The following is a 25133-nucleotide window of genomic DNA, read 5'->3' as shown; positions in this document are numbered from 1 at the left end:
GTCGCTGCATTAGCGAGCAAGGGGGGGCTGGGGGGTTAGCGAGTGAGGAAGGGGTAGGCGGGGGTGGGGAGGGGGTCAGACATGAGTGAAAATGGGAGGGGGACTGCAGAGAGTGAGCGAACAAATCTTGTGAGAGAAGGTTGGTGATAGAGGGAAAAAAAACGTGTGAGAGGCCACAGAAGAAAGATGAGAAAAAATAGAGGAGGAGGAATGGAAGAAAAAGAGAGGGTGTATTTTACCCTAAGAGAAAATATTTCTGTTTTGAATTGCTTTGTATTTATTCTGCCTGCTGTTACATTTTGTAACATTGTGTGGGTGTTAGTGATTGAATGATAATTCCGGGCAAAGATCTGTTCTCACTGTACCTTGGAATAAATTGCAGTTTCCATGACCTCTCCGTCTCTGTACCAGGTGATCTCAGCAGCAGGTTTGGCTCCTGAGGCTTTGCAGGTGAGGTTGTGCGGTGTGTGGGCCTTAAGACGTACAATGGGGCCGCCCTCCACCACAGGGTCTGAAGGAGGAACTGTAAAGCAGAACAAACATACCACTCAAAACAAGAAAAAAAAAACTAACTGCAGCTCCAGGCCAGAGTCACAAAGAAGTCATACTGATATTGTGGTTTGCTTGTTGTTGCTCTTAGCTCAGCATTTATATGGCACAACAGCAAAAGAGGCAGACAATATCTTTCTATGTCCATGTGTCTGTTTAACAAGGTGTAGTTTAAGGGAGCAGAAAAACCCAGGAACAGTTGTCATTTGGAGAAAAAAAACACACTCAACCTTATTTATTTCCTTTCTTGGGACTAGCATTATTACTCTATTTGCTCTTACTGTTGCAGAGTGATGTTTCAACTGAATTGCTTATTTGTTCATTTATTTGCATGGTTTCGCACGCACCACTGGCAAGCCAAGCGTGCCACCCCTGATGAAGGCGTCTATCTCCCCAACCAATAAGAGAAGGCGTAAACATGGGGTTTGTGCTGGCCTTTCTCACTCCCTCCACCGAACCAATTTCACTGTGTGTATCTGAATTGTCAGAGGTCCTTCCGCTGCCGCGGCACGGACACTAATGGAATCCGAGTGCTAGGTGATTTTAATTTCCATGCCGATTCCCCTGACTGCACTCCCGCCGTTGACTCCTTTGACTGTGCAGGATTGCTTTGGTCTCATCTGGCCACATTGATTTACACACACACACACACACACACACATACATACAGGCATATGCACACACATACAAACGTACAGAAAAAGCCCACTTCTCTCTTTAACATCCTAACGTCCACACATAAACATAAATCGCAGGTTCCTGAAAGCCACGCACCGGATTTCATTATGTTCATGTTTATGAAAATGCTTTATGAAATGCAAATAATGTTCATGAACCCCCTCCCTAACCCTCAAGCCTTTCAGAGTGCATTTCATGTAGAAGTGACGGCTTTATCAACTTTCTCAGCAGCCCCCGCACAAACATCTTTACGGCTGTGTGTGGGCATGTGATGACCGTGCTGCTTTGTGCCACTCTGTGCAGCTTTGACAGTGACAGTAGACACACAAAGGTGGGCTGATGAACAGAGGTGAGCCATCTGAATCAGCTCATTTACTTGAAATGATGCTACATTCCGCCTGTGATGTCGAGCTGCTCATCTTTCCATGGCAACCTGATCTGTGCCGTTCGTCACCTTGCCTCGATGAACTTAAGACTCAACACAGGTTAATGGCAACAAATAGATAGATTGAAGGACGGCTGTCTCTGTGGCGAAATCCGTGCATAAATTGGCGGAAGTTGTGAAGTGTTCCCTCTGAGTTTTCCCTCTCCTCCTGTATTATACTTGCTTGTGGGTGAAAATATGGACAGAATGACAGGACTAATTGATAGAGTGATGTTCCTTTGCATGCCACCAGATGCCAGCAGTGCTTTGTCGATTCCAATTCCCACAAGACCTAGCCCTCCCCCTCCTCCCCCTCTTCCTCCTCTTCCTCCACCCCCCAACCCCCCACCTCTGAACGTCTGTGTGAAGAAGTAGATCACTCACATCACGTTAATGTACAAACTGCCTTGCGGTTGACAAATGTTGTGGCTCACTGTAAAATGTGCTAACTATGCAGACCCTGACTTTCAAGCGACTATGCAAGTCATTTGTGACTGCAGCAATCACATTATCCTAGACGTCCACAGTCTTGATTATCGCTACTGAGAGCAGAGGTTTCCTTTTTTTTTTTTTCCCCTAGCTCAATCTCTTGGCTGAGCCTCGCTTGGTTTGAATTATGCTTTCAGGACATGATTTTTTACCAGGAAACAAGATTTATGATTGGGTTATCTTTGAGTGGTGATAAGAAATTATTCTATGAATTGCAAATCACTGGAATATCATATTTTTTTATTTGTCTATGTTAAGTTGTGCTTTGAAAGTGATTAGTTTTTGCATATTAGACATTTGTTGTTTGTATATTTGTCTACATGCTCCTGTAGTTTGTGATGTAGACACTCCCCTAATTGTTCCCAAGCACTGCCAGCCTGCAGGCCTTGGCACGAGGGCTTGCTGTGAGGATCATGTATGAGCTGTGTATCTTACCTAGTACAGTGAGCTTGGCACGGTGGGAGCGCAGTGCCGCCTGTGTAGCCTGACACTCATACACCGCATCATCCGCCAACTCTGCCGAATCGATCAGCAAGCTGTGCTCGCCTGATAGCGGGTCGCCCATTAAGGAATAGCGCGTCCAGCCTGCGTGAAGCCAGCACAGAGAATAGAGTCAGAGACAAACAAACCAACCAACAACAAACACATAATGAAAGGACTATAAAATGAACAGACTTGTGCCTCGAACAAAGGCGAGGGAAACGTGGCAAGGCTCTTTAAGACACAAATGAAAGCAAGCAGCATCTCACTGTGCCAGGCATTGAGCCGTAGTGTTAGCAGAGCAGCGTGAGGCTGGAAATGCAACACGTGAGACGGCTGCTGCATGAGGAGCCTGTCCTTTAAACACAGACACAATAAAGATGGGGTGGCTAAGGTCAAGAGGAAGCTTCTCCACCTTCCCTCTGGTCTGCCACACATTTAAATGTCAGTGCGTGACAAAAGCCAATTGATTATCCACCTTCCTACAAGACCCTTAAAATGCTAAACAACAAATTAAAGTTTGGTGTGTGCAGCAGCGGCCGACCTGTCTGCAGTACATTGTTCTCTTACCATTCATTTGTGTAAAACCTCAGCGGTTGACAGAGAGAGACTTGGTCTCTAATGAGACCTGGCATTGATCGTAGTAAGACAGACAGAGACAGAGAGAGCAATAAACACACAGAAAGCAGTGGAGAAAAGAGAGAGAGGGAGACAGCCTGATAGAAATAAGAGGTCGGTGATAATACCTGGTAGGTCTCTCTCTCCCCCCAGTGCAAGGCCGTCTTTGGTCCACTGTACCATTCCCCGGTAGCCCACAATGACGCATGGTAGAGTCACTGACTGGCCGGATACAACAACTTGGTCCTGGGGCTGCTGGGAGAAGTAGGCTGCTTGGGTGGCTGCTGAGGGAGAGAAGAGGGGAAAAAAGAAGCACACTGAATATCACATCTCTAAGAATTCACATTTTCCAAGATGGTAGATAGACAATTCATACTGAAATTCACAAAATAGCTATGAAATATATAGGTAGGCAGAACACGGCTAATGGCATTTCAGAGAGTGTAATGGCAGTACGTTTCTGCAGTGCCAGCAGAGATGTAGCATGAGAAAAGTGAAACTTGCACTGTAAGGGATGTGGAGAAAAAAGTAAGCATGAAAGAGAGCAGACTCTCGTGAACTGGTCTGCTCACTCTACTGTTTTCATGGCATTCGCTGAGAGAACTGACAAGGCTGATATGTGTGAAAATATTATTTTCTTCCCCATAAATGTAGCCTCTAAGAGGAAGAGTCAGCTGCGCCTCATAACTTATTTAACTCTTTCCCAAGACCATATGGTTGTATGCTTGCTGACATGAAGCAAGCATACTTCTGGGGGAGAAAAATCTGCCACTCTTTCAGTGTGCTTTTTTGTAAAAATGGATGTTAAACAATCAAAACTCCATTAAAGTTCCCGGGGGACCCATCCGTTTGAGCCTGCTGAAAGTCAGCGGAGACACCTGCCGCCGTTCCGCTGCTGTGTTTAAGTATGGCACGCAGTCTCACCGGATTGGCTGGCCTGCCTTCATACACGCACTGAAACGCAGCGTGAATACGGATCCGCGGTTCCAACTGTTTGTGCCACTATGCTAAAGATTGAGTATTACAAACCCTACTGGCAGGGGAAGATGGCAACACTCCAGAGGTAACTAATCCGTAGGGGAAGGTAGGAGGAGAGAGGGAGAGAGGCAGTTGGTTGGCTTTCGAAATGGGGTGTCTGTGTGTGACTTGGGAAGAGGACTTAAAAAAAACCCTTCCCTCATTCTCCTTCTCTCTTTCTTTGTTGCTCAGTGGAGAATGGAAGGGAAGGGGGGCAGAGGAAGATAAAGAGGGTTCTATTCAGCCAGTGCTAAGCGCCCCCCCCCCCAACTACTTCTCTTGGTGGGAGCGCTTAAACAGACAGGGTTACCCCCCCCCCCCCGGCAAAGAAAGCCGCTGAAAGGAGGGCAACATACGGTGGCCAGAGACGCGCTATTGTCCCCTTGTCCCTCTCTTTTAATAGGCCTCTTCATTTCCAATCAATCCTGCTAAATGCAAGTTTAATAGCTTTTCAATAGCAGCTTTCCCCCCCCAGAGGGTAGCTGGGATTTTCTCTCTCTCTCTCACCCCTTTTCTCTTTCCACATCTCTTCCCCCTCTCCCTCTCGCTCCATTCTCTCTAGTTTTTCTTTCTTTTTGAAAGGGGGGGCTTCCGAGGCTGTTGGCTGTGTTTATTCCGCACTCAATTATCCACTTCATCTCGGGCTGCATCATGGACTGAACCCTGCCCCTCGCCCCCCACACCCACCACCACCCTCCCTTTGCACCCTCCTGCCTGCCGTCACACAACAGCACAATTAAAGCCGCCAAACAGTGAGCTCATCAGGAACGTGAGTTCTCCACGGCTCCAGGCCGTCGCGGTTCTCAAGAACCACCACAAAACCCATTTTCAAACGTGCAACCATTCTCTCCAATTCTCCATCTGGGCCAAAAAGAGGTGTTAATAGATGGCTGAGCAGAATAAAAAAGATCAGGGAACAATGCATGTTGGCTTGCCAATAACGTGTCTCTGTACATCATTTTTACCAAAGTGTTTGAAAAGCCTATTGAGCTGTGGGTGCAAACAGGTACTGTATGTGTGTCACACACTGCGGATCAAAAGAGACCAATTTGAGAGCGTCAATGAGAAGTGAAACGTCTTCTGGCTCAGGCTATTAGGTGTTTAGCGAAGGCTGGCATTTTCCCGTCATACCCTCAGAAATGTTTCTCTTACAGCCTGCCTGCCTGTCCCTTACATTCTGTCTTTATGAGCTATTGAGCGTTTGCATATGCCTCCCCTTGCAGAGTGAGTTAGGGATTTTCCTCTTTGTACTTGCAACAGTACAAACATTGATTGCAATTAAGTATCTTGCCCAGAGTATCTAAATGTTTACAATGGGTAATAATTCACTGCATTGGTTGATTGTTCAGATGGATTACATGCATTGAATTGTTTTTCTCTACCCCCTCCCACATACAATTTCTCATGCTCACATATGGCAATTAACACTACGCGCGCACACACATGCATATGCAGCCATACAAATATAGAGCACAGAGCTATGTACTATAGCGAATGTCTTCACACCATATGAGTGATTCATTGCTCTCCAGATCCCTTATTGAAAATGCTCAACAGAACATCTCGACTGGCTAATGACTCATGCCAGATTCCTTTAATTCCTCCTTGCTGAATTAGACAATTCTTTGACGGTGTATTAGCAGCTTAATTACATGAATACATTTCTGACGGGGAGAGAGGGAGGAACAGAAACCAGACAAAGAAACAGTGGAGGAGAGGCAGTCAGAAGAAGTACTGAAGCTGTGGGTGTGAAGAGGCTTGTTCTTGGTGTTCTATAGTGTCATGTACCCGCACGCATGTACAGAAAACACAACGCCATAGCTTTTGGTGTTTTCGCCAGACTCGAAAAAACGAGGAGCTGGCTGCAAATGAATTGCATTCCAAAAGAAAGATTTTAAAACCCCTTTGAAATCCCAACATCTCTGCGGTGGATGTGAGTTTATTCATTCAGCATGTCTACTCGAATGTTATGCAGGTAAATATGTGCAAATGTATACTAGATGTGCCACATGTGGTGTGCTTAATGTTGCTTTAAATGAAGTTAAAATTTAGATTTACAAGTCCCAGTCACAGAAAATACAACATTTACTCTGTTTCTTACCTTGCTGTGTGTATGTGTGTGTCTATATATATATGTGTGTGTGTGTGGTTTTCCATCCCCTAGTAACAAGGTCAAAACACATTTGGCCTGATACATTTTAATCCGGATTTCTCAAAATGGAATATCATTTCACGCCACTGGATGCACATGGGGCTAAGTTTATGTGTGTGTGCATTTCTGCCCCGACTGTGTGAGCCCAGTGCGTTATAAGTGTGTGTTTGCCCTATCTGGAAATGCACTATGTATGTTTATGTCTGTGCGTATGTGTGTGCATCTGCATGTGTGAACGAGTGCGGAGGGTGGGGCAGTGTTAATAGGGAAAGCAACTTGTCAGGCACCGGAGGGCACATTTAGCAGTTACTTTGACACAGTGACATTGCTGTTCCCGTCACATGGTCGGAGTTAAGTGCAAAAACAGCCTCTCTGACTTGGACACAACCTATTAAAGAGCTTTGCGTCGACCCTGGCACAGCCTGCACTCTCCCCCTCTCTCTCTCTCTCTCCTTCATCCAAACTGATAGAGATACATTCACATCAGGAGGGATCAGGAAGAGATGGACAGATGTCAGCAATGATCCGTCCACCACTGGACATCTGCCTTGATAGAATTAGATTGAACCAGTCGCTGTGTGTGTGTGTGTGTGTGTGTGTGTGCACTGAAAATGTGTAGAAGAGTTGGCCATGATGCTAAAGACTGAGAAAGATAATGGCACTGCGGATGACCTTTAGATAAAATGTGGCTCTAACACACACAGTACAGTGCATTTACTACCAAGTTACCACAGTCATAATCTGTTACAGCATTTTGGTAATCTGACCAGGAAAAAAAAAAAAAAAAACATTCCAGGTCATAAGTCAATTTAACACAGCATTCAGAAAGTCAGGTTCTTCAATAAAACATAAAATAACATCAGACTCTCTTGTTTGTAACAGCTCAGGCGATGCACTCTGTCCATTTCCCCGCATTTTTACAATGACACTCAACTGCATATGTTCATTTACTCTAAGAGGCTCCAAGCTGCGTTTGCAGAGAGTCCCTATTTTAGTCCTGATTTTATTCCATGTCCTCATTCCCATCCAGAGCAAAGAGTGCAACATCCAGTCCTGTGGGCTCTATAAATATAAGTGCTCTCAACTTGACTGGACAATTTGCTCCGTGCAGTAATAATTCAAAATGTTAAAAAATAGCGCCCAATATCTACTTGCCCAAGCCCGATTGGTGGTGTGAGTTTTCCACAATAAGAGCCAGAGAGGAGAAAACGGGGAGGAAAAACAGAACAAAAAAGCACAAAACAAGGCAATTGGCAAAAAAGTGTCAAGCTTGGAATAAACAACCCCTTTCCCCAAATGCCATCCATTGTGCCTTGTCTAGATAAGGCTTCTAAATCGGGCTGGAAAATGCAAGCTCCATTTCTCTCTGTATGGAATTATTATCCCTTTGTTTTGAGTCAGGCTCTTTTGTCTTCCTCTTCCTGTGTGTGTGCGTGCGCTTGTGTACGTGTGTATATACAAACAGACAGTAGTGCTGAGGTAGCTGAACCAAAGAGTACGTCCCAATGGGAGACAGTGCACCCATCTCATGTTTGATCTGGCTACTAAGCTCATTACCACGACTCCTTCAGAACTTCTGAGGGCTTGAAGGGGTGCGAGGTGGGAGGACTACAGTGGCAGATACCACCCACCAACTTGTGGCACCCGACACATGCACTACATATGTGAGCTACCTCTGTGTTTTTTCTGCCACTCGGACTGTTGCAAACAGCTTCAGCTTACGCCTGTGCAGATGGCCCTCCTCTCTCATACCTTAATGCGGCCAGGCCTCTCTTCAATCCTTTCTCTCTCCCACGTTGCATTCCAGCTGCACTCCCACCCACTGACTCTCACTATCTATTCTCCCATTCTGCGTTTTTTGTGCCCAAATTGCAGTCTAACAGCTTTTTAAGAGCTGTTTTGCCAGAGTTTAATCCTCCTAGCCTACCCTTTCAGCCTTTATTCCATTGTGGAAATCTTGGCTCAGACCTAGACCCTTTTTAGAGAGAGAGTGGACCCGCTCATCCACCCGGCCCCACCACCGCCGCCGCCGCCACTGCCTCCCTGCTGCTTTGCTGATACCCCCACCCGGGGCATTCTCCTCCATTCCTGAATCTCTCCACAATCCAGCCCCATCCTCTCATTCCTCTGTTTATCACTCATACGTCTACAGTCAGTAAACCATGATCCCTGAGATCAATGCCTAGCAGGCCCCCTTTGAGAATTACATAAGGTGTTACTAATTGTTGATTTGCTTTTTCCATGGCTCTTTCTGCCATCATTCCTCTTTTCCAGACTCCGTGTCAGCTGTCATCTCTTGCCAGCTTTTCCCTTGCACTTCCTCTCCGCCATCGCTTCCTCTTCTCCATCCTGTATCCCATGTCCCTTTCTCTCACTCTCTGCATCCCCCAGTGTGAAAATCACAGGGGTTTGTGTCAGCTTGTCAACACAACACTCAAGAAAGCAGGTTGGGGGGTGGAGGGGGGGGGGCAACAGAAAAAAAGAGCCACTACATGTTAGAAAGACAGGAAAAACTGAGGTAAGGTAAAAATGGAAAAAGTGGGCTCCTGTCAGCTTCCAATTGCAAAGGAGCGGGCCTGAGAGGGGATTGATGGAACGCTGTAATCAGTCTGTCTCCGAGGCTGTCACCACGAGGTTTTTCTCTGCTGGAATAGGGCGCTGCACACATCAGGGCAGCAGTGAGGCTGATCGCATGGGCGAGCAGCGGCAGAGTTTCTCCCTGGGTACCTGCTACAACAGATGCAGTGGATAGAGTAATAGAGTGGTATGCATACAAGTAGAAGAAGAAAGAGAGGGGAAAAAAAGGGAGGAGGCTGAAGTGGGGTGGGGGGGTGGGGGGGGGCCAAGAGTGCTGATGTGACACAGTCAGTGTGTGAGCGTATGTGAATGGATAGCGCACTCACTGTGCTGCAGTGCCCGACAATGTGCCATAAATACACTCATTCTTGTACTGTCTTCTCGCACTTGCGGCTCACTCACACACACACATAGATGCACGCTCACTGTCACAGCCCCATATCTTTAGGGTTTCTAGTGGGCAGAAGCATCTCTCTGAGTATAATTCTAGCACAGCTTTTAAACAGCTCCCCCACTCTGAAGCCAAGAGCCAAAGAGCTGAGAGCTGACTCCATGTAGACAGATAGCAAGTGACTGGCTGGCTGGCAGGAGGACAGGAAATAAAAAGCCATATAAAAAAAGAAGAGAAAAGAGGAGGGAGTCAGTGGTGGCGGTATGAAATTGTCTGTACACATCAGCCAGCAGTGTTGACAAGATGTTGATTGAGCTAGTCTTGTCATTTCGTTCCTGCTTACCCCCTGGTGTTTTAACTGCAAGACAGCTGCTGGCTGGATCTGTGTCACAGTTCCAGCCCTTTTCTGCCCCTCCCTCTCCTCTCTCTCTCTCTCTCTCTCTCTCCTCTCTTTGCTTCTCCCGCTCTCTTGTTTTTTCTTTCTGTCTCTGTATCCCAATTTTCCTCTCTGGCTCCCTCCCCTTCTTTCAACAGTGTTTGGATGGAAGGGCTTTCAGTATAATTTACTGTGCTTTTAAATCATTAACTTCTTGTGCTGTTTGCAAAAGCCCTAGTTCAGTGTGTGCATAACAGCTGACATGGTGGATAAAACAGCAATGGTGCGCAACATGTGACAGTGAGGCAACTCAAAGATGGGACATGAATAAAAAAAAAGGGGGGGGGGGTCTTTTTCCCAGTTGCAGACATGACAAGTAAACAAAATAAATAAATATATATATAAATAATAGATTTAAAATCCATAAAACAATGAAGAGATAATGTTAAAATTGCCTCCATCTCTTGCTTTTTCTAAAAGGCAGTGGAAATGAAAACAAAGGAATTCTCTACATAGATTCTGTACTGGGACTATGGGCCTAATGCCCTGGGGTGTCAATTAATTTAGTCTAGGGATTTGCGGCCTACTCTTCCTAATTGAGCCCAGTGGAGACCCCCTTGGCTCTTCACGATAGGAAGTAGTGCGTTTCATAATTAATACTTTTTTTTCCCCTTTATTATTATTATTTTTTAATGAGGGTGGTAATGTTGTAAATGTATGCATCTCATTAGAGTAAAAGGGCCATCTACGCTATTGTTCACTTCTGCAGTGTTTGCTGCTGGTGAGATGAATAAGAGAGAGAACCTCATTCAGAAGCAGCAATGGCACATTGAAGTCAAAGCTGTGCTTTTGTGTGTTTGAATATAAAACACAGCTAGCTCAATGAGAGTCTCATTAGTGTTGCTTAATATGTGTGCTTTTTAAAGCTTAGAGGTTAATGCCCGACTTGCCTCCATTTCACTGGAGCTCTCTTTAATTTGATGCATAATTCTTTTTTGTCAGCAGCTGACAAGAGGCTCTTCAGAGAAAGCAGCTGAGCTGTGTTGTGAACTCTGCATCCAACAGGAACACAAAGGCACAAACACATTTCTAATTAAACCTGTTTAAATTGTTTTTCGTCACTTTCCCTCTCATGCTCCACATTACAGAAGATATTTCTGAACTCTCCTATCGTCTCCATCTCTCTGTCCAGAGAACATAACTGTCGGTGATTAAACAAATTACCGCCTCTCCCGTGAGAGCCGTGGATCCAGTGAAAACAATAAGTGTGTGATTCACAATGCTGCCACCTCTCTGCTCTTACAAACGGCTTTCAAATTGCCATTTATTAATCAATGTCTGTGGTTTGTCTGTGACCGGAATTTCTCTTCTCTTTTCCATCTCGGAGGTGGAGAAAAAGGCAAGTTTTTAATTTAACATGAAATTTTTATTCTGTTCATCAGATTGTCCATAACTTGAAACATTCCCATAAAATTAGTGATGACTAAGAGCTTCCAGAACACAAGAAAGGGAAGGGGGGGGGATGTTACCTGCCGACCTCAATACATCCTGCTTTGTGTTGAGAAAAAGAAGGGAAGGGGAAAACTAATTTCCTGAAACTCCATTTCTTAAGCGTTGATTAGTAAAGGAGCATAATTAGAGTGAAATGTGAAGTCAGGGTTTTTTCAGATTGTGCCGCTTCCTCTAGAAAAATCAGGCCATGATTAATGAATAAATGATTAATGAGCGAACTAATTAATCAATTAATTATTAAGCAAGCACTCTGAACAAGAAACGGGTAGGATGACGGTGAACAGTGGATATAAGAGATGGTTAGGGTGTGTGCTCGAGAAAAAAGGATTTAGGATAATCTGCCTGTTTGTTCTGTCAGTTTGTTTTGTCTTCCGTTGCAGGGGAGAATGAGGAAGAGGGCGGATGGGAGGAGATGGAAGGATCAGCTTCTTGTCTCGAGCTTCCTGAGACACTGCCAGCACGGTCGGAGACAGTGTGAGAGCTTTGACCTCAAAATGCTGCATTTGCAAGTTCCCCCATACATCTTGGAGGGTCAGGGGAGCGAAGCCCGGCGAAACATTTGCCAACTGTATGGTGGTGATGTTTGCATTGGGGCTGCGGGAGGCCATGCGACCCATAATCGACACCTCTGAAAAGTCTGTGGGTAATGCAATGTTCCCTTCACTAACCAGTCATCTCTCCTCCCCCTGTCTTTAACTAGGACACCCTATCAATCTTTGATAATGTGCACTGTGGGTCTCTCCTGTGTGACCAGGCTGATGAGACATCACAGCATGGATTGATGTATGAAATGTAGGCTCCGAATGTAACTGTGATATACTGGACCGTTTCAAGTCAAGTTTGACCTTTTTTTTCCCCGATATTAATCGCTGCAGTGAAAGAATATGTGTGTGATGTATCCCTCCCCCAGGAGCGCGGCACACTTTATTCTTTGGCATGGGCTTCTTCTATACCTTAAGCTTAGCAGAGGTGGGGGTGGGGTGGGGTTTCATATCTGCCAAAAGTCCCCAGAGCTTCTACACAACAGGATATGGGACACAAAATATTATTTTATAAGCGGGTGGGTTTATTGTTTCTATTAAAATGCAGCATTACTCTATAAAGCTGCATCCCCCTCCTCACCCCCGCCCCACCCCACCCCCCCGGAAACACATCCTCAAAGTGAGAACATGAGAGAAGGATCTTTCATCCCTGCATATCTTTCCTGGCGTTTACTGCTGGCCTTATTAACGGAGTTGTGAGTGACGGGGGCAGAGTGTGCCGGCAGAGTCTCGGGGGGCTTTGATGGAGGCAAACGATGGAGCTGCGGCAAAGCTGAGGGCAAGATCAGTCTTAGGTTTATCTGCTCAAAGTGCTTTGTAAAGTTCTTTGTCTGTGTACCCTTTTCCCTGACACTTCTTTTACTCCTCTGTACCTTCCAGTCTATTGTTTTTCTGTAACGGCCACTGGCTGGACTAGTGCTGCATTCTGTCCTAATCTCACCATGGCATTGCAGATTTCCTGAGAGTCAACTGGGTGTGAATAGTCTTTGTCACGCTGGGTGAGCTGGCTCATTGACTGCAAAACCCTGGACATATGGCGGCTGTGTGTTGGGATGTATCATGGCAGAGAATGCCGTGGGTTGGGCTCTTGACCCCTGCATGGCCTTTAACACCTTATACCGGCTGCACTAAAGTCTACGGCTTGATGAACTTAAACACTTCATTGTGCGGTCTGTTACAGGGTGTGTGTGTGTTTTTCTGTGGGGTCTTACATTGGATGAAGAATGTGTGGTTTGCAGTGGGGGCAGATGTGTGCTATGTGACTGTTTTACCAAACGTATAGCACACGCCTTTTTCTCAGGCCACACTGACACACACACACACACACAAATGGACACATGCTTTGTCTACAACACATTGTTTGCACTATAGAAGTAAAGTAATGCTGGAATCCAGTAGTGCATGTATCTTTGAAGGCCAGACTTCTACAGAGAAATCTCCTTTTGTCCTGGCACGATAAGCCTGTTAATTAAGTGTCTAACAGGAACGTCTAGAGCATCCACTACGGTGACATTGCCACCCAAACAGAAACCACATTACTGAGGGAACAGAGTTCAGCTTCTTTCCACATGTCCGGTCACAATACATAGACAGCAAAAATTTTAACAAACCCTAAACTTTTGAAACACATCTCTTGAGCTCCTTTCTCTCCTCCAAAGTGTTCTATCTCTCTATCTGCAAAACAAGACTTTCTTTGCAGGTCACACCTACTGAGAGGCCTCAAGTTTGGGGCTCTGATAAACAAGTGGAGCGTTACAGGCTCTTAAGCCCATCTGGTGAGATGATCGATCATTAGACAGAGTGTGAAGATAACTCCCTCAGCTTGCCTGCTGGCTACCACTGATCCCATATCACCCTCGCAGGATATGGTATGAATCACAGGAAGTTGAGATCAATCTATATAGATTGTGCCGCTTGATTACAAATGAAAAAAAAAAAAAAAAAAAAAAATCCCATTCGGCTTAGCCACTCGAATGCCTCGGAGCCTGCCTGTGTTTGTGTGAATGCGTGGGTGTGTGCGACGTGCGCTTCTACGTGTGTCAAATAATAGCTTTTTAACTTTCTCCCTTTACCGATTTCTGATATTTGTTGAGCCCTCTCTACAATCTCCCCTACCTGCACTCATTTACTTTGCACAGTCCATCCTGCTCTTAAATCTCCCTTCTTGAGGGAGTCGTCTTTTAAATCTTAATTAAAACAGACTCCAAACCCCCACCACCACCACCACCACCCTCCCAGGGGCTGGCTGAAAGCAGCTTAGAACAATCAAGAGGACGGATTAGAAGTGAGAAGAAAAGAAGAGGAGAGAGAAAAAGGGGAGGAGGGGGAAAAAAAAACAACAACGAGAATGGAGCGGCAGAGAAAAATATTGAGAGGAACGAGAGGACTGACCCCTTTCCTTCTTTACCCTGATCCTCTCTCCCCTCCCTCCCCTCCTCGCTCTGTCTCTCCCTCTCTCTCAGGGCTCTGGAGTCTTGGCCTGACCTATTGACATTCAGCTTCTCGGCAGATTAAGCAGCGAATGGAGCCTCTGGAAAGGGTAAACACACTGGAGGAACAATGACCAACAGGCGGCAACCTTATTGGATTCTAATTAACTGCCAGGAGAGATGGCTGGGGGCATGTTAAGTGCTGTGGGACAAGTTAGAGCCCCAGACCTCAAGTACCACAACTCACATCATCTACACTCCCCTCCTTTCTTGTGGATTGTCTCTGTCTCCCTCTATCTCCCTCTGTATCTCCCTATCCTTTCCTATTCTTCTATCTTTCAATCTATTCGCCTGCTGTTTCACACATGGCCCATGAGAATGGCAAACAGAGGCTTTTAAAAGCACTCCTCTAAGAGCTATTTGCCATCCTTCTTTCCTGGGCTACCCCACCACCACCCCCACCCCACACCCACCGTTTTTTAACAAGGTGGAACGAGGCTCGTCCCCCAGAGGTTGCTGTTTGAGGGATATAAGGTTAAAATGGGCTGAAAAATTGGGAGAGATTATTTGATATTGAACAGATTGAATTATCTGGAGTGGAGGGAGAGGGATGAAGGAGAGCAAAATCATTTTTCTGCATCGCCCTCGGGAGGAGTGCTACCACAGGGAGCGAGGGAGCTAAATGGGAAGGAGCGACGGGGCTGAACCTCAGCGGTCACAAATCTGAAAGTACAACCTGTTCTTTTCTTTTCCTCTCCCTTTTCTCTCTCTCTTTTTTTTTTTTTTTTTTTTTTTTTTAGACTTCTCTCCCAATTCACCAGCATGCTAATTTAAGTGTGAGTCCAAGCAGGTCTCTCTCTATGTGTGAACTTTCTCACTGGTGCAGTGGGTTGGCTTTCTTTTGAGTGGTCCCCTGATTAGGCCCAGCTCACAATGGTGCTGTGGTTTCCGGGGTCCCCTGCATGGAACCATGAGCGCTAATTAGACTGGTCTCATTAATGTGTTAGTGTGAGAGAAGGCTCTGGCCATCACGGGTTGAGGCTGACACAGAAGGGGGAAAAAAAAAGCTATGCCCCCGCTAGAGACAGGCCATCGTCACCTCAGCAGGCACATAAAGCAATTCATTAATTGGTGTGAAAACACACAGGCACACATGTACAAACACAGACACACACACTCTCACACCTCAGCGCAAATACACATACTAATGTTATGGGTATTCCATGAACCTGTTGCTTGTTAACACATTACCTGGGATCAAAGAGGCAAAGGCTGGAAGGAGAGAGGACTAGAGGAGTCATTATTTGTCGAGGAAAATTACAGCCCAGTGTTATGTTTGTCCTTTGGCAAATCTGGCAGAATGGAGGTTTCATCCGTTTCACAAAACGGAAGGATCTCTTGCCTTGTCACCATCATGTGAGAGTCTTTGAAATCCTCTGAGTAGTTTTTTTTTTTTTTAATCAAAGCTGGGAGGAAATGAATCGGGAGCTTCACTTGTGATCCAAGCCTGGAGGTATAAAAGGGATCCACATGACCACTGTCCATTTCCACACCATTACAGCAACAGTCATGGCTGTAATAGGTTGAATTGGGCCATTGATTTCTGTCATGCACCCTCTTTTTCACCCAAAAAAACTAGTCTGTGCCAGTTCTGAGATACACCCAGTTCTTTTTAACCAAACATCACATGCTCAAAGACAGCTCCCACAAAACCTAAACTTTTGCCCAATAAAAGAACACGAACACACACACACACACACACACACGCACATGCAACCAATACAATATGTCCCAGCTTGAGCTCCTGGGGAGTTAAACAAAGGACTGAGTCTAAATTGGCTTTTAAAGAACTCCCCAGCACAATCAGGGAGTTGACTTGAGCTACTATAGTGTGTCAGAGGACTGTTTGGAGAAAGAAGGGTAGTTAGACCAAGGTCTATAGTGCACTGAATGGCTAATCTAAAGTGTGACGGCTCAAGAGCTTCCCTCGGCCGGCTTCAATGGGTCTCCAATCAGGCCTGACTGACCCCTCAATCTTCGGTCAGCTGTTTTAACTAGCCTGTGATTGAGTGGCTTCATTAAGGGCCTATTTATCTTTCCCTGTATCGCAGTTCTGAAAGCCTGGTGACACACTAAACACGCCCACGCACCGCCTACACGTGAACCTGAGCAGATGCACAACTGCATTAGCACGCGCGGAATATTCAACAACACATCAACTGGTAAAGAACGTGGGTCTTTTCAGTTAATTAAAAGGATGTAAAATCTCCTTTTTAAAACAAAGTTACAACTTGTCTTCTTTCTTTCACGAAGACAACCTACATCTCCTCCTGCGGCTTTGCCACCTCACAAGCTCTCTCTAGAATATAGTCCCGGGGCCACGCAGCCTGTGATTCCTTCCAGGTTTTCAGGGCTGTGTTGAAGTGTAAAAATGCCGCCTGCGCAGAATAGCAGGCCCGGGTCATCGCATAACCTCGCACAGACACAGACAGAGACCCTCCCAAACAAGCCACAACAAACAGCTTTCTGTAGCCACTCTCCTGCCTTTGATCTGAAGAGGCAGAGATGAGATCTGTCTCCACTTTCCTCTCCTCTCTTTTGCCCTTTTCTCCTTTTTCTTTACGACATCTCCTTATATCTCTCTTTTCCCTCCCGCTGAGCAGGTGTATTAAATGAGGTGACTGTTCCAGCAGCATTGGGCCGCACCTCAAAGTGCAGTCTGTGAAGAGGGCTTTTCTCTCCCTCCCTCTTATCTTTTATCCCTTCCATCGCCCCATCTCCTTTACTCTCCCTTTTCCTTTCCCTTTATCCTTCTCCATCCCCTTTACTCCTTTTAACGTGTTCCCTTGCACTCTTGAAGGTGAAATAGAGAGGGCCATGCCTCTAATCCATTCAAATTCATCTACACCTCCCTGTCTATCTCCCTCCGTGCATCTCTCTCTCAGCCTATTGTCTATTTAGCTATACGTCTAATTATGCTGTCTCACTTATGTAATTAGTGCAAAAATAAATGGCTTCTGTAGCTTTGTCTCTCCCCTTCACCCCTCCCGTTGCAGGCTCTGAGAAAACAAATTATGGAGAACAATAGGTACAAATGGCTTCTGCACCAAACCACATGATGGATGCAGCCTGGGTTCCCTGCATCTCATCCCTTCCTTTTTTCCCTTCCTCGCTTACTCTCTTTACTCTCCCTCCCTTCTCCATTATCTCCAGCTCTATATGTCTCTGTTTGGGAACAGGGGAGGACTTGAGCACTCTCTCGCCCAACTACCCTATCATTGTATGGCTGTATCATCTGTCTTCCCTTCTTGGCACTGACACTATATTCACACTGACATCATATTAGGCAAGGTCCCTTTTTTTCTATCCCTTTCTTTCTCTTTCTCTCTTTCTCTGCTCCACTGTCTCTTTCCCTTCCCCTGCTGTTGTCTCCACTGGCACTCTCCTCTCCTCTCCTCTTTCCCCCAGAGCATTCTATACACCACGACTGCAAAGCCAACGCCTGGGACTTTCTAAAGCAAACAGCCAGCATCCTGTGCCGTAGCCCCATCTGTGAATAGTCTGTGCAGGGAACAATCAGTCCCTCTCCTCCTCTGCTTCGTTCTCTTTCCAGCCCCCTGGGATCCGCGCAGCACTAGGATGCCTCAGTCAGACGGGTGCAATGTGCTGGAACAATGGTTGGGTTGCCTCCTCCAGGAGGGGTGTTAGGTTCACCTCAGCCAGCTTGGGAAGCACTTAGCCATGTGTTCTTGCCCTCCTTGCTGCAGTTTCACAGGAATGTGGCAGAAGCAGAAAAGCCTCCCACTATACACCTTTCTTACCTCTCCCTCATCCAAACCCCCACCCTCCTCCCCATCCACAACTCTAGACTCACACATTGACACATGCACGCACACAACCACTTTCTGCATGTCCAAGTGTACACCTGAGATCTAATGTTTTGCCTGAGGTGTTGAAATATCAACTTTCTATTAATCCCCCTCAGACTTGCAGTCAGTTACACCTTTGTTGTTTTTTCACCTCTGCTACGCTGGAAGAAAAACAGCAGGTTTGGTTTACACCAATACAAGCATATCCATTACCTGAAATGCTAAGCTCCTGGCAGTAAATCCCTTTGACCCCTCAGCCTTCCTTTTCTTTCTTCCTCTTTCTCTCTCTCTCTCCCTCCCCCCGCCACTCTCATGCTGAGCCCACTGGCTTCTCTGCATCGGCTTTCTTCGGCCAAACAGACGGCGGGAGAGAGACACACCTCACCCTCCTGCCAGTCCAACCGCCACCCACGCGCTTCCCCTCGCCTCACGTCTCCACGCGGCTCAATAACATTAACATGTTTCGCCGTTGAGGGGAGCCGCAGTTAAAAGCCTGATCGATAAACTTTGACTGACACCCCTCAGTTTGACAACAAATTGGCTGCCTTCTCTCGCAGACCTCCCAGGGCGAGTTTCTCTCAGCCCTGTCCAAAATCCCCCGCCCAAGGGAGGGGGGAAAAAAAAAAGACACGATTACTCTTTCTTCAACCTTTCATGCAGCCTCCTACAACAACACAGGGCAGTCTATCATTGTGCAGAGGAAGAAGAGACTCAGCCACAGCCAACCCACTATTTTGGTTAATGGTTGAGTCACTAACACAATATTAGCCCTGGCGTTCCAGGGAGTTTGAACTGACAGGGAGAAGAGATGAAAAGAAGAATAAAGGAGGGGGGGTGGGGCTTCAAGGAATGAGTAGTTGGAGTATGGAGTCCCAAAAGCATATGCACTCTTTCCATCACTAACACAGTGAGCAGCAGGCAGGCAATCTCTTGTTTCCTTTAATGTGTTTTTATCCCTAGTTGGATAAGGAGATGACATGTCCTGAGAGCTGAAGCATCATTAATTAGACAGTTGGACTTTGATGAATCGCTCCAGAAAGGGCACACAGCCCTGAAGATGCCAAACACTCATCTCAGCTTATCATCCTCGGCCCCAGTGTGTGCCCTTGACCTCTGCCAGTGTGCGTGCATGCGTTTCTGTGTGCGTTTAGGGTGTTACGGCTTCCGTGAGCTCCTTCCTCGTGAGTCATTTCTGGATGATGTGCACACGCCACAAGCCCTTGTACACCACGCCGAATACCCTGGATCGTCTATTTAGCAAGTGCAACTGACGATCAAATTTCATATAGGGAGAAAAAGAGTTGTAAAGTAAATCAGCATCTAGTGTTAAATAAATGTTGTCTGATGGTATTCCTAGCTGAACTTTCTTTTTCCTAAGCCCCGTCTCAGCTGCCAGAATCCTTCTCCAACAGAGCTATCTCTAATACAAGGTTAAGGAACACGGCTGGTGAAGATAACACAGGAACAGATATTGCTGCAACGCAGAAGATAAATTTCAATTTGCTGTTGGTTTCTGTGTCTCGGCAGGAGATATGAAATTCTTGTCTTGCAGGGCAGGAATTGATTAGAAAATAAAAATGAATGTGCGGTCTAGTACGTCTGCATTTTTCTGTTGTATGTTGGTTTCTGGGCTTAGGGTCTTTTGAAATGGTGATACATCTCTCTAGAAGGAAGTGACACTTGCATTTGGGGAGGGGGGATGCAATCCAAGTCTTTCTTAAAATAGCTGCCACTGTATAAACGTGACTGTTTCCCTTAGGGGGCTGTTTTAATGATATGCACAGAGTTAATCCCAGTTTGTCCCCCCACCTCTCTATTCTTCCCATTACCGTGTTTGTACAGAAGAATAGAAGGGTAAACAAGTTGGTGCTGTCCCCACCAGTCTTGTGATACAGCCTGAAGTGCTCTAGCGTAGTGAAGAAGACTCCAGGCAATGGCAGGAAGCTGACACGGCCTCCCCACCACCACCCCCACCCCTCCCTTCCATTGTCCCATTCCCTGTCATTTCCTCCCCGGATCCTCCGACTGCCCCAGAGGAAGACAAGGTGAGGATGTGCAGAGACAGACACAAGGAGAAAGCGAAGACAAAAAGAGGATAGGCGGGGAGGGGGTAAAAATAATACTGGAAGAGGCCAAGTGCCATCCTCAGTTTGCTACCTGGCTACTCCGGGCTTCCTGTGTCGAGCCATACAAGCACACACATCCAGTTAAGTTGCTAACAGCTGATAGCGAAGCCTGAGGACACGCTGCCAAGTTCTTTATCTGTGTTTACCCGCGTGGCAAGGCTGATTAGAGACAGGCAACATTATGAAACTCCATTGTTGCCTTTCTCTTTTCCAGTTTTGTCCTTTCCTGCACATAGCAAGCGCGTGTGTGCAGGAAGGGGGAATCGGAGGATATGTGTTTATGAAGAGGGGCAGAAAGACAATGGCATGAGTGCGTGACACGTCTCCAGGATGAGAAGGAACAGCAGGCCATTGTTTAAGATCTCCATCATTCATTACTGTCTCTTTGTTTGGTGCCTGCGTGTGCGCCTGCACGACCAAATGACTTGTGAAAGTGAAAATCTAGAGGCTTCAACAATAGCATTCAAACATTAACTTCATAGCTGCTTTGTTTAAAATGCCCAGGAGAACTACAGTTCATATCTTACATGTAAATTAAAATGCAGCTACTGCTACAACAAATGCATAGATCTTTACATTTCAGCTGTGGCCACAGGTGGATCTGGAAAATTTGTGTTCAATACAATACCCCAGCAGCAAAACTATTACACAGAGCACACATAGACAGGAAATCAAAGTAGGCTGAAATTTATCTATATCTTTGCCATGACTATGTCTCCTAAATAATGCAAGACACTTCTGTTCAAGACTCAGCTGTGTTCGGATTCTGCTGCGTCTGCACTACTGCGTGCCTCGTATCTAACACTGCTCATCGGCTGGCTGGGGTTCATGCCTCCAAAACTTTCTACCACTTACCTACTTTATTCCCAGTCTCTTTGTATCACAGAGGTGTAGAGGGAATGAAATTGATAGAGGGTGAGAAATGGGAAAGGTAAAAGGAAAGGTAAAGAGCATGAGTGCGTTTGTGTGAGTGTGTGTGTCTGCAACAGACAGAGAGAGAGAGAGAGAGAGAGAGAGAGAGAGCAAGAGGGAGAGAGCGAAAGAAGAGTAACAAGATGGAGAAAAGGTTAACGATGCTCAGCGGTCTTCCTCAGTGTTTCCCCACTGCTTGTCAGCTTAATCATCAAGACACTGGTGACACATCCGAGCCTTATCCCTGCAACAAGACTCCCCTCCCTCCATCCTCCATCCTCCACCCCCACCCCCCAGTCTTAAACTCTGTCTCTCTTTGCCCTCCCTTCACAAGAATTCAAAGAGCGACAGAACTGCAGTTCATAGAATATGCACAGCTCCCTAAAACAAACCTCTCGGGCCACTCTGCCACTGCATCCACAAACATTTCTGAGATAATTGAGGAAAAAGACAAATCTTGAGGAGGAGATGGCTCAGTCCAGGGCTTATCAGTGCCTCGGCTAGATTGCAGCTCTGTGTTTGTGTGTGCCTTACATGAGGTTATGTGCAGGCTTTCACCATTTGGCCAAAGTCTGCCAGCCGCCCTCTGGCCCATTTAGCAGATACGCTCTTGTGTCCTCATGTCCCATACAGTCACAAATTCTGTAGCCAAGCAAAATAGTTGTGAGAGGAGGCAAGGTGGAAAATTTCCACGGCGTTACACTATAGTGAGACATGAGTGGCGACACGACTTAAGAGGAAGGGAGAGAAACTTGTAATCTCAGCTCACAGCCTTTGAACTTGGCCCGATGAGACGTGAGCGACCCAAAGCAAAAGGTTCCAAAGAAGAGCTCACTGAAGATTACTCAGAATACTGATGCAGTGTGGAATCCAATTCCTCTGGGAGCCCAGGGGACTTTTCGAGAAAGTAAATTATCGGTGTTGTACAAGGCTACATACATACAAATGTATGCTATATGCCATACACACATTTCAAAGTGAAGCCATGTGCAGTGGCCATGTTTTGATCCTACAAAATACATTTATGAGTGCGACCAATGCTGTGCATTGGTGACTCTGTGTAAGACTGGCACAATAAATGAGGTCTAGGGTCTCATAGGTTCTAATTAGGACAGCTGTTACCATTTTCATTATTTGCCTGTGTGTGAGAAGGAGAGAGTGTGGAGTTTGTGTGTGTGTGTGTGTGTGTGTGTGTCAGAGTTGGGGTCGAGGGGGGAGATATGCCACTGTCTGGCTACTGCCCCATCTCATCCAGCTGTTGCTAGTCTGTCAGGGAGCAGAGGTCTGCTGGTGTCACCCCGCCCACCCCCCACCCGCCCCAATCCTCATCCACCCTCCCTCCAGCACTGAATAATGACAAAACCATGCGGAACCGGGGACTGAGGGTTAAGATGTACTCACAACAAATGGCTATTAAGCACACGTCGCCATTTGTTAATCTTAAAGCAGCATGTGAGTCAGTCCAGTAGCTACAAACACTGTGTCTGATCAAGGCAAATATTTTTTAAAGCCTAAAAAGATTCAGATTTCCGTCTTTTGTCCCTCGCAGAGAAGATCTATGTCAGTGTGACGCTGCTGTGTATCCCTTTTCACTTAAATTTAATTATTTCCTCTCAGTGTTAATACCATGCACTAGTTTATCAACGCCTCTGAAAAATGCTGATAAGTCAACAGTTGCTAAGTGTTAATTGCTGAAAGCTTCTCTCTCTCTCTCTTTTTTTTTTTTTTTTTTTTTTGCATCGAGACATTTGCAGCACTAAATTATCAGAGTAAATTGTGCCAGCTGCTCAGAGAGCCTGCATGCTCACAATGATTATATTTGTACTGGAGGGGGGGGGGAAACATAGATGTTCTGCTCTCTGTCTCTATTACAGAATCACTTCAGTCATAACTTTGACACGGTGAAGCATCGCTCTTACATAAAGGTGGGCAAGCTAAGCTTAATCGTTCCTCAAAAAACAATTCATTTGCTTTACTTTACATTGTGTGATTTTAATTAATAGTGGGTAGTTTGACTATTACCATGGCGTATGTTTTTGCCATAAACATTCACAAACAAACTAACTCTACTGTGCAAACAAAAAACAGCTGGGGGGGGGGGGCAGACAGGTGCGTTACGTCTCCCGAAAAACAAATGTTCTCTCTCTCTCTCTCCCTTTCTTACCCACTCTCTCCATCTCTTCCTCACTCTCTCTCTCCCTCTATCTATTTGCCTCACTCCATCACGAACGCACAGACCCGCGAGACTGTGTGTGCCTCCCCATTACAGACCGTGCGACCCTTGTATCTGTTTACGCACCGTTCACAGTGACAGCGAATGTTTTGGATTGCGATTCAAAGAGAACAACAACAACAAAAAACTTCAGACCAAACCACGACACCCCAGTACAAACCTTCCCCAAACCCCTCCATCCCCGCATCTTTTCAGCACGTTAAACCTCTCGCTTTAGTGTCTTGTTCAAATGGGGTGGGTTTAAGGAAAGAGATGCGGAGCTCTGCGCGGCACCGTCTCATTTCACAGTGTATGCCCCTCACCTGCTTGAATATCCGAGCATTTCGTCCTCATTTCAAAGCACGAGAAATTTTCTTGTGAATGGACATGGCTGTCTACACACACACACACACACACATACCAACACGCGCGCGCGCGCGCGCGCACGCTTGCAGTCCGGAGCAAGCAGCCCCCGGGTTCAAAAATCTTATGAGTTAAACTTTCCGTTCGTGCGCCGCCTGCATCCACAGGCTCATGCCTATCCACTAAAGCAGAGAGATCGTCTCTGTCACACAGAACCCCGAAACAATCACATCTACCCCCTTTTGAAATTACGCAGCGCCATTATTCACCCGTGCTCCGACTCGGGCTCGCAGACAGTGAAACCTCCTGATGTAATCACTCTTTCAAAACTAATTAAACATTTAGAGGTAATTAACAGCTGTGAATTGTAGCACTGCAGCAACCTCTGTTGCTCCTCCATACACCGGCGGCACTGGATGGCTTGACGCAGCGCGCCAGCACAGAGCGCGGTCCATCCTCTCCATCAATAAAAGCCCTGCGTGATAAATGGTAACAAAAGTGCGTCTTACCTGTAGCCATAAGGCAAAAGATGAGGTATAACGCGGGCATTTTTTTAGTAGCTCTCGCCGCTGATTGTGTTGCGTTGAAGGATTCACTCGCTCCGTCTACGCGACCGAGCTGGTTATGGTCCACCGCGGCACTGGGATATCACCGGACGGACGAGCGCACTGGGATTCGTCTATAATAGCATCCAGTTTTAGAGAAATGTCTTTGGATGGTCCGGGCAGCCTGTAAACTCTCTGTTAACAGCGCATCCCCATAGTTGGTAACTTTCCCCGCCGCTGCATCAGCTTCTTTTTTCTCAGTGTCCGTTCCCCGTCACACTGGCACGAGCGTTTTTACCTCTCACTGTGCTCTCTAACAGTCCATCAGTGAATCAGGCGTTTCAGAATCAGCAGGTTCGTCCACGGTCCACTTTAAATTTATATGTATATATATTTAAAAAAAAACCCTGCTAGAGCATGCAGCGCTCGAAAGCGATCTCCTCTTCGACAATGCGCAGTGATAAACCCCCGGTGAAGTTGCCTCTCGCCCCCTCCGCTGGACTCTCTCTCTCTCTCTGTCTGTTCCCACTGTAACACACTCTTCTCTCTCTCTCTCTCTCCCTCTCACACTCTCTTCCCCTGTCGGTCTCCTCTGTTAAGCTACTTCTCACTCCCCCTTTCCAATAGAAAATGCGCACTGACAGTCATCTGGTAGTGGTGGAGGGGGGAGTACACCAAATCTGGCAGCTGAGTCGGAGGGGTCCCTCCACCTCAGACGCTTGCCAGAGGAGGGGGGGTCCAGCGGCTCCCGCCCCCAAGGGCCAGCTATTGGCTGAGATGGGGGTATTTAAAACACTTACCCCAAGTTAAACGACTGTCCTAACATTTTTGGTTGGAGTAGCCCACATGGAGACTTGGACTATATGCAACTA

At 46.4% G+C, this 25133-nt stretch overlaps 1 protein-coding gene across 3 annotated transcripts in view; it reads right to left on the bottom strand.

Annotated features, from left to right (window-relative positions):
• kirrel3l (kirre like nephrin family adhesion molecule 3, like) overlaps positions 1-24915 on the bottom strand; it is a 33558-nt gene extending 8643 nt beyond the window's left edge. The window contains exons 1-4 of one of the 3 annotated variants that reach the window (XM_051075854.1): positions 24226-24915; positions 3367-3519; positions 2576-2725; positions 366-523 (exon numbers count right to left, since the gene is read on the bottom strand). In XM_051075854.1, coding sequence (XP_050931811.1) covers positions 366-523; positions 2576-2725; positions 3367-3519; positions 24226-24265 — 501 coding nt within the window. In that variant the 5' untranslated portion in view covers positions 24266-24915. Of the gene's footprint in view, positions 1-365; positions 524-2575; positions 2726-3366; positions 3523-24225 lie in introns of all 3 variants that reach the window. The other 2 variants (XM_018687751.2, XM_018687761.2) reach the window with 2 other exon arrangements.
• Between the last annotated feature and the right edge of the window lie 218 nt (positions 24916-25133).

This window comes from Lates calcarifer, linkage group LG15, assembly GCF_001640805.2.
Source record: "Lates calcarifer isolate ASB-BC8 linkage group LG15, TLL_Latcal_v3, whole genome shotgun sequence".
Taxonomy (NCBI): domain Eukaryota; kingdom Metazoa; phylum Chordata; class Actinopteri; family Centropomidae; genus Lates; species Lates calcarifer.
The sequence above is the reverse complement of the archived record's forward strand: the minus strand, read 5'-3'. Positions and strand labels throughout refer to the sequence as shown.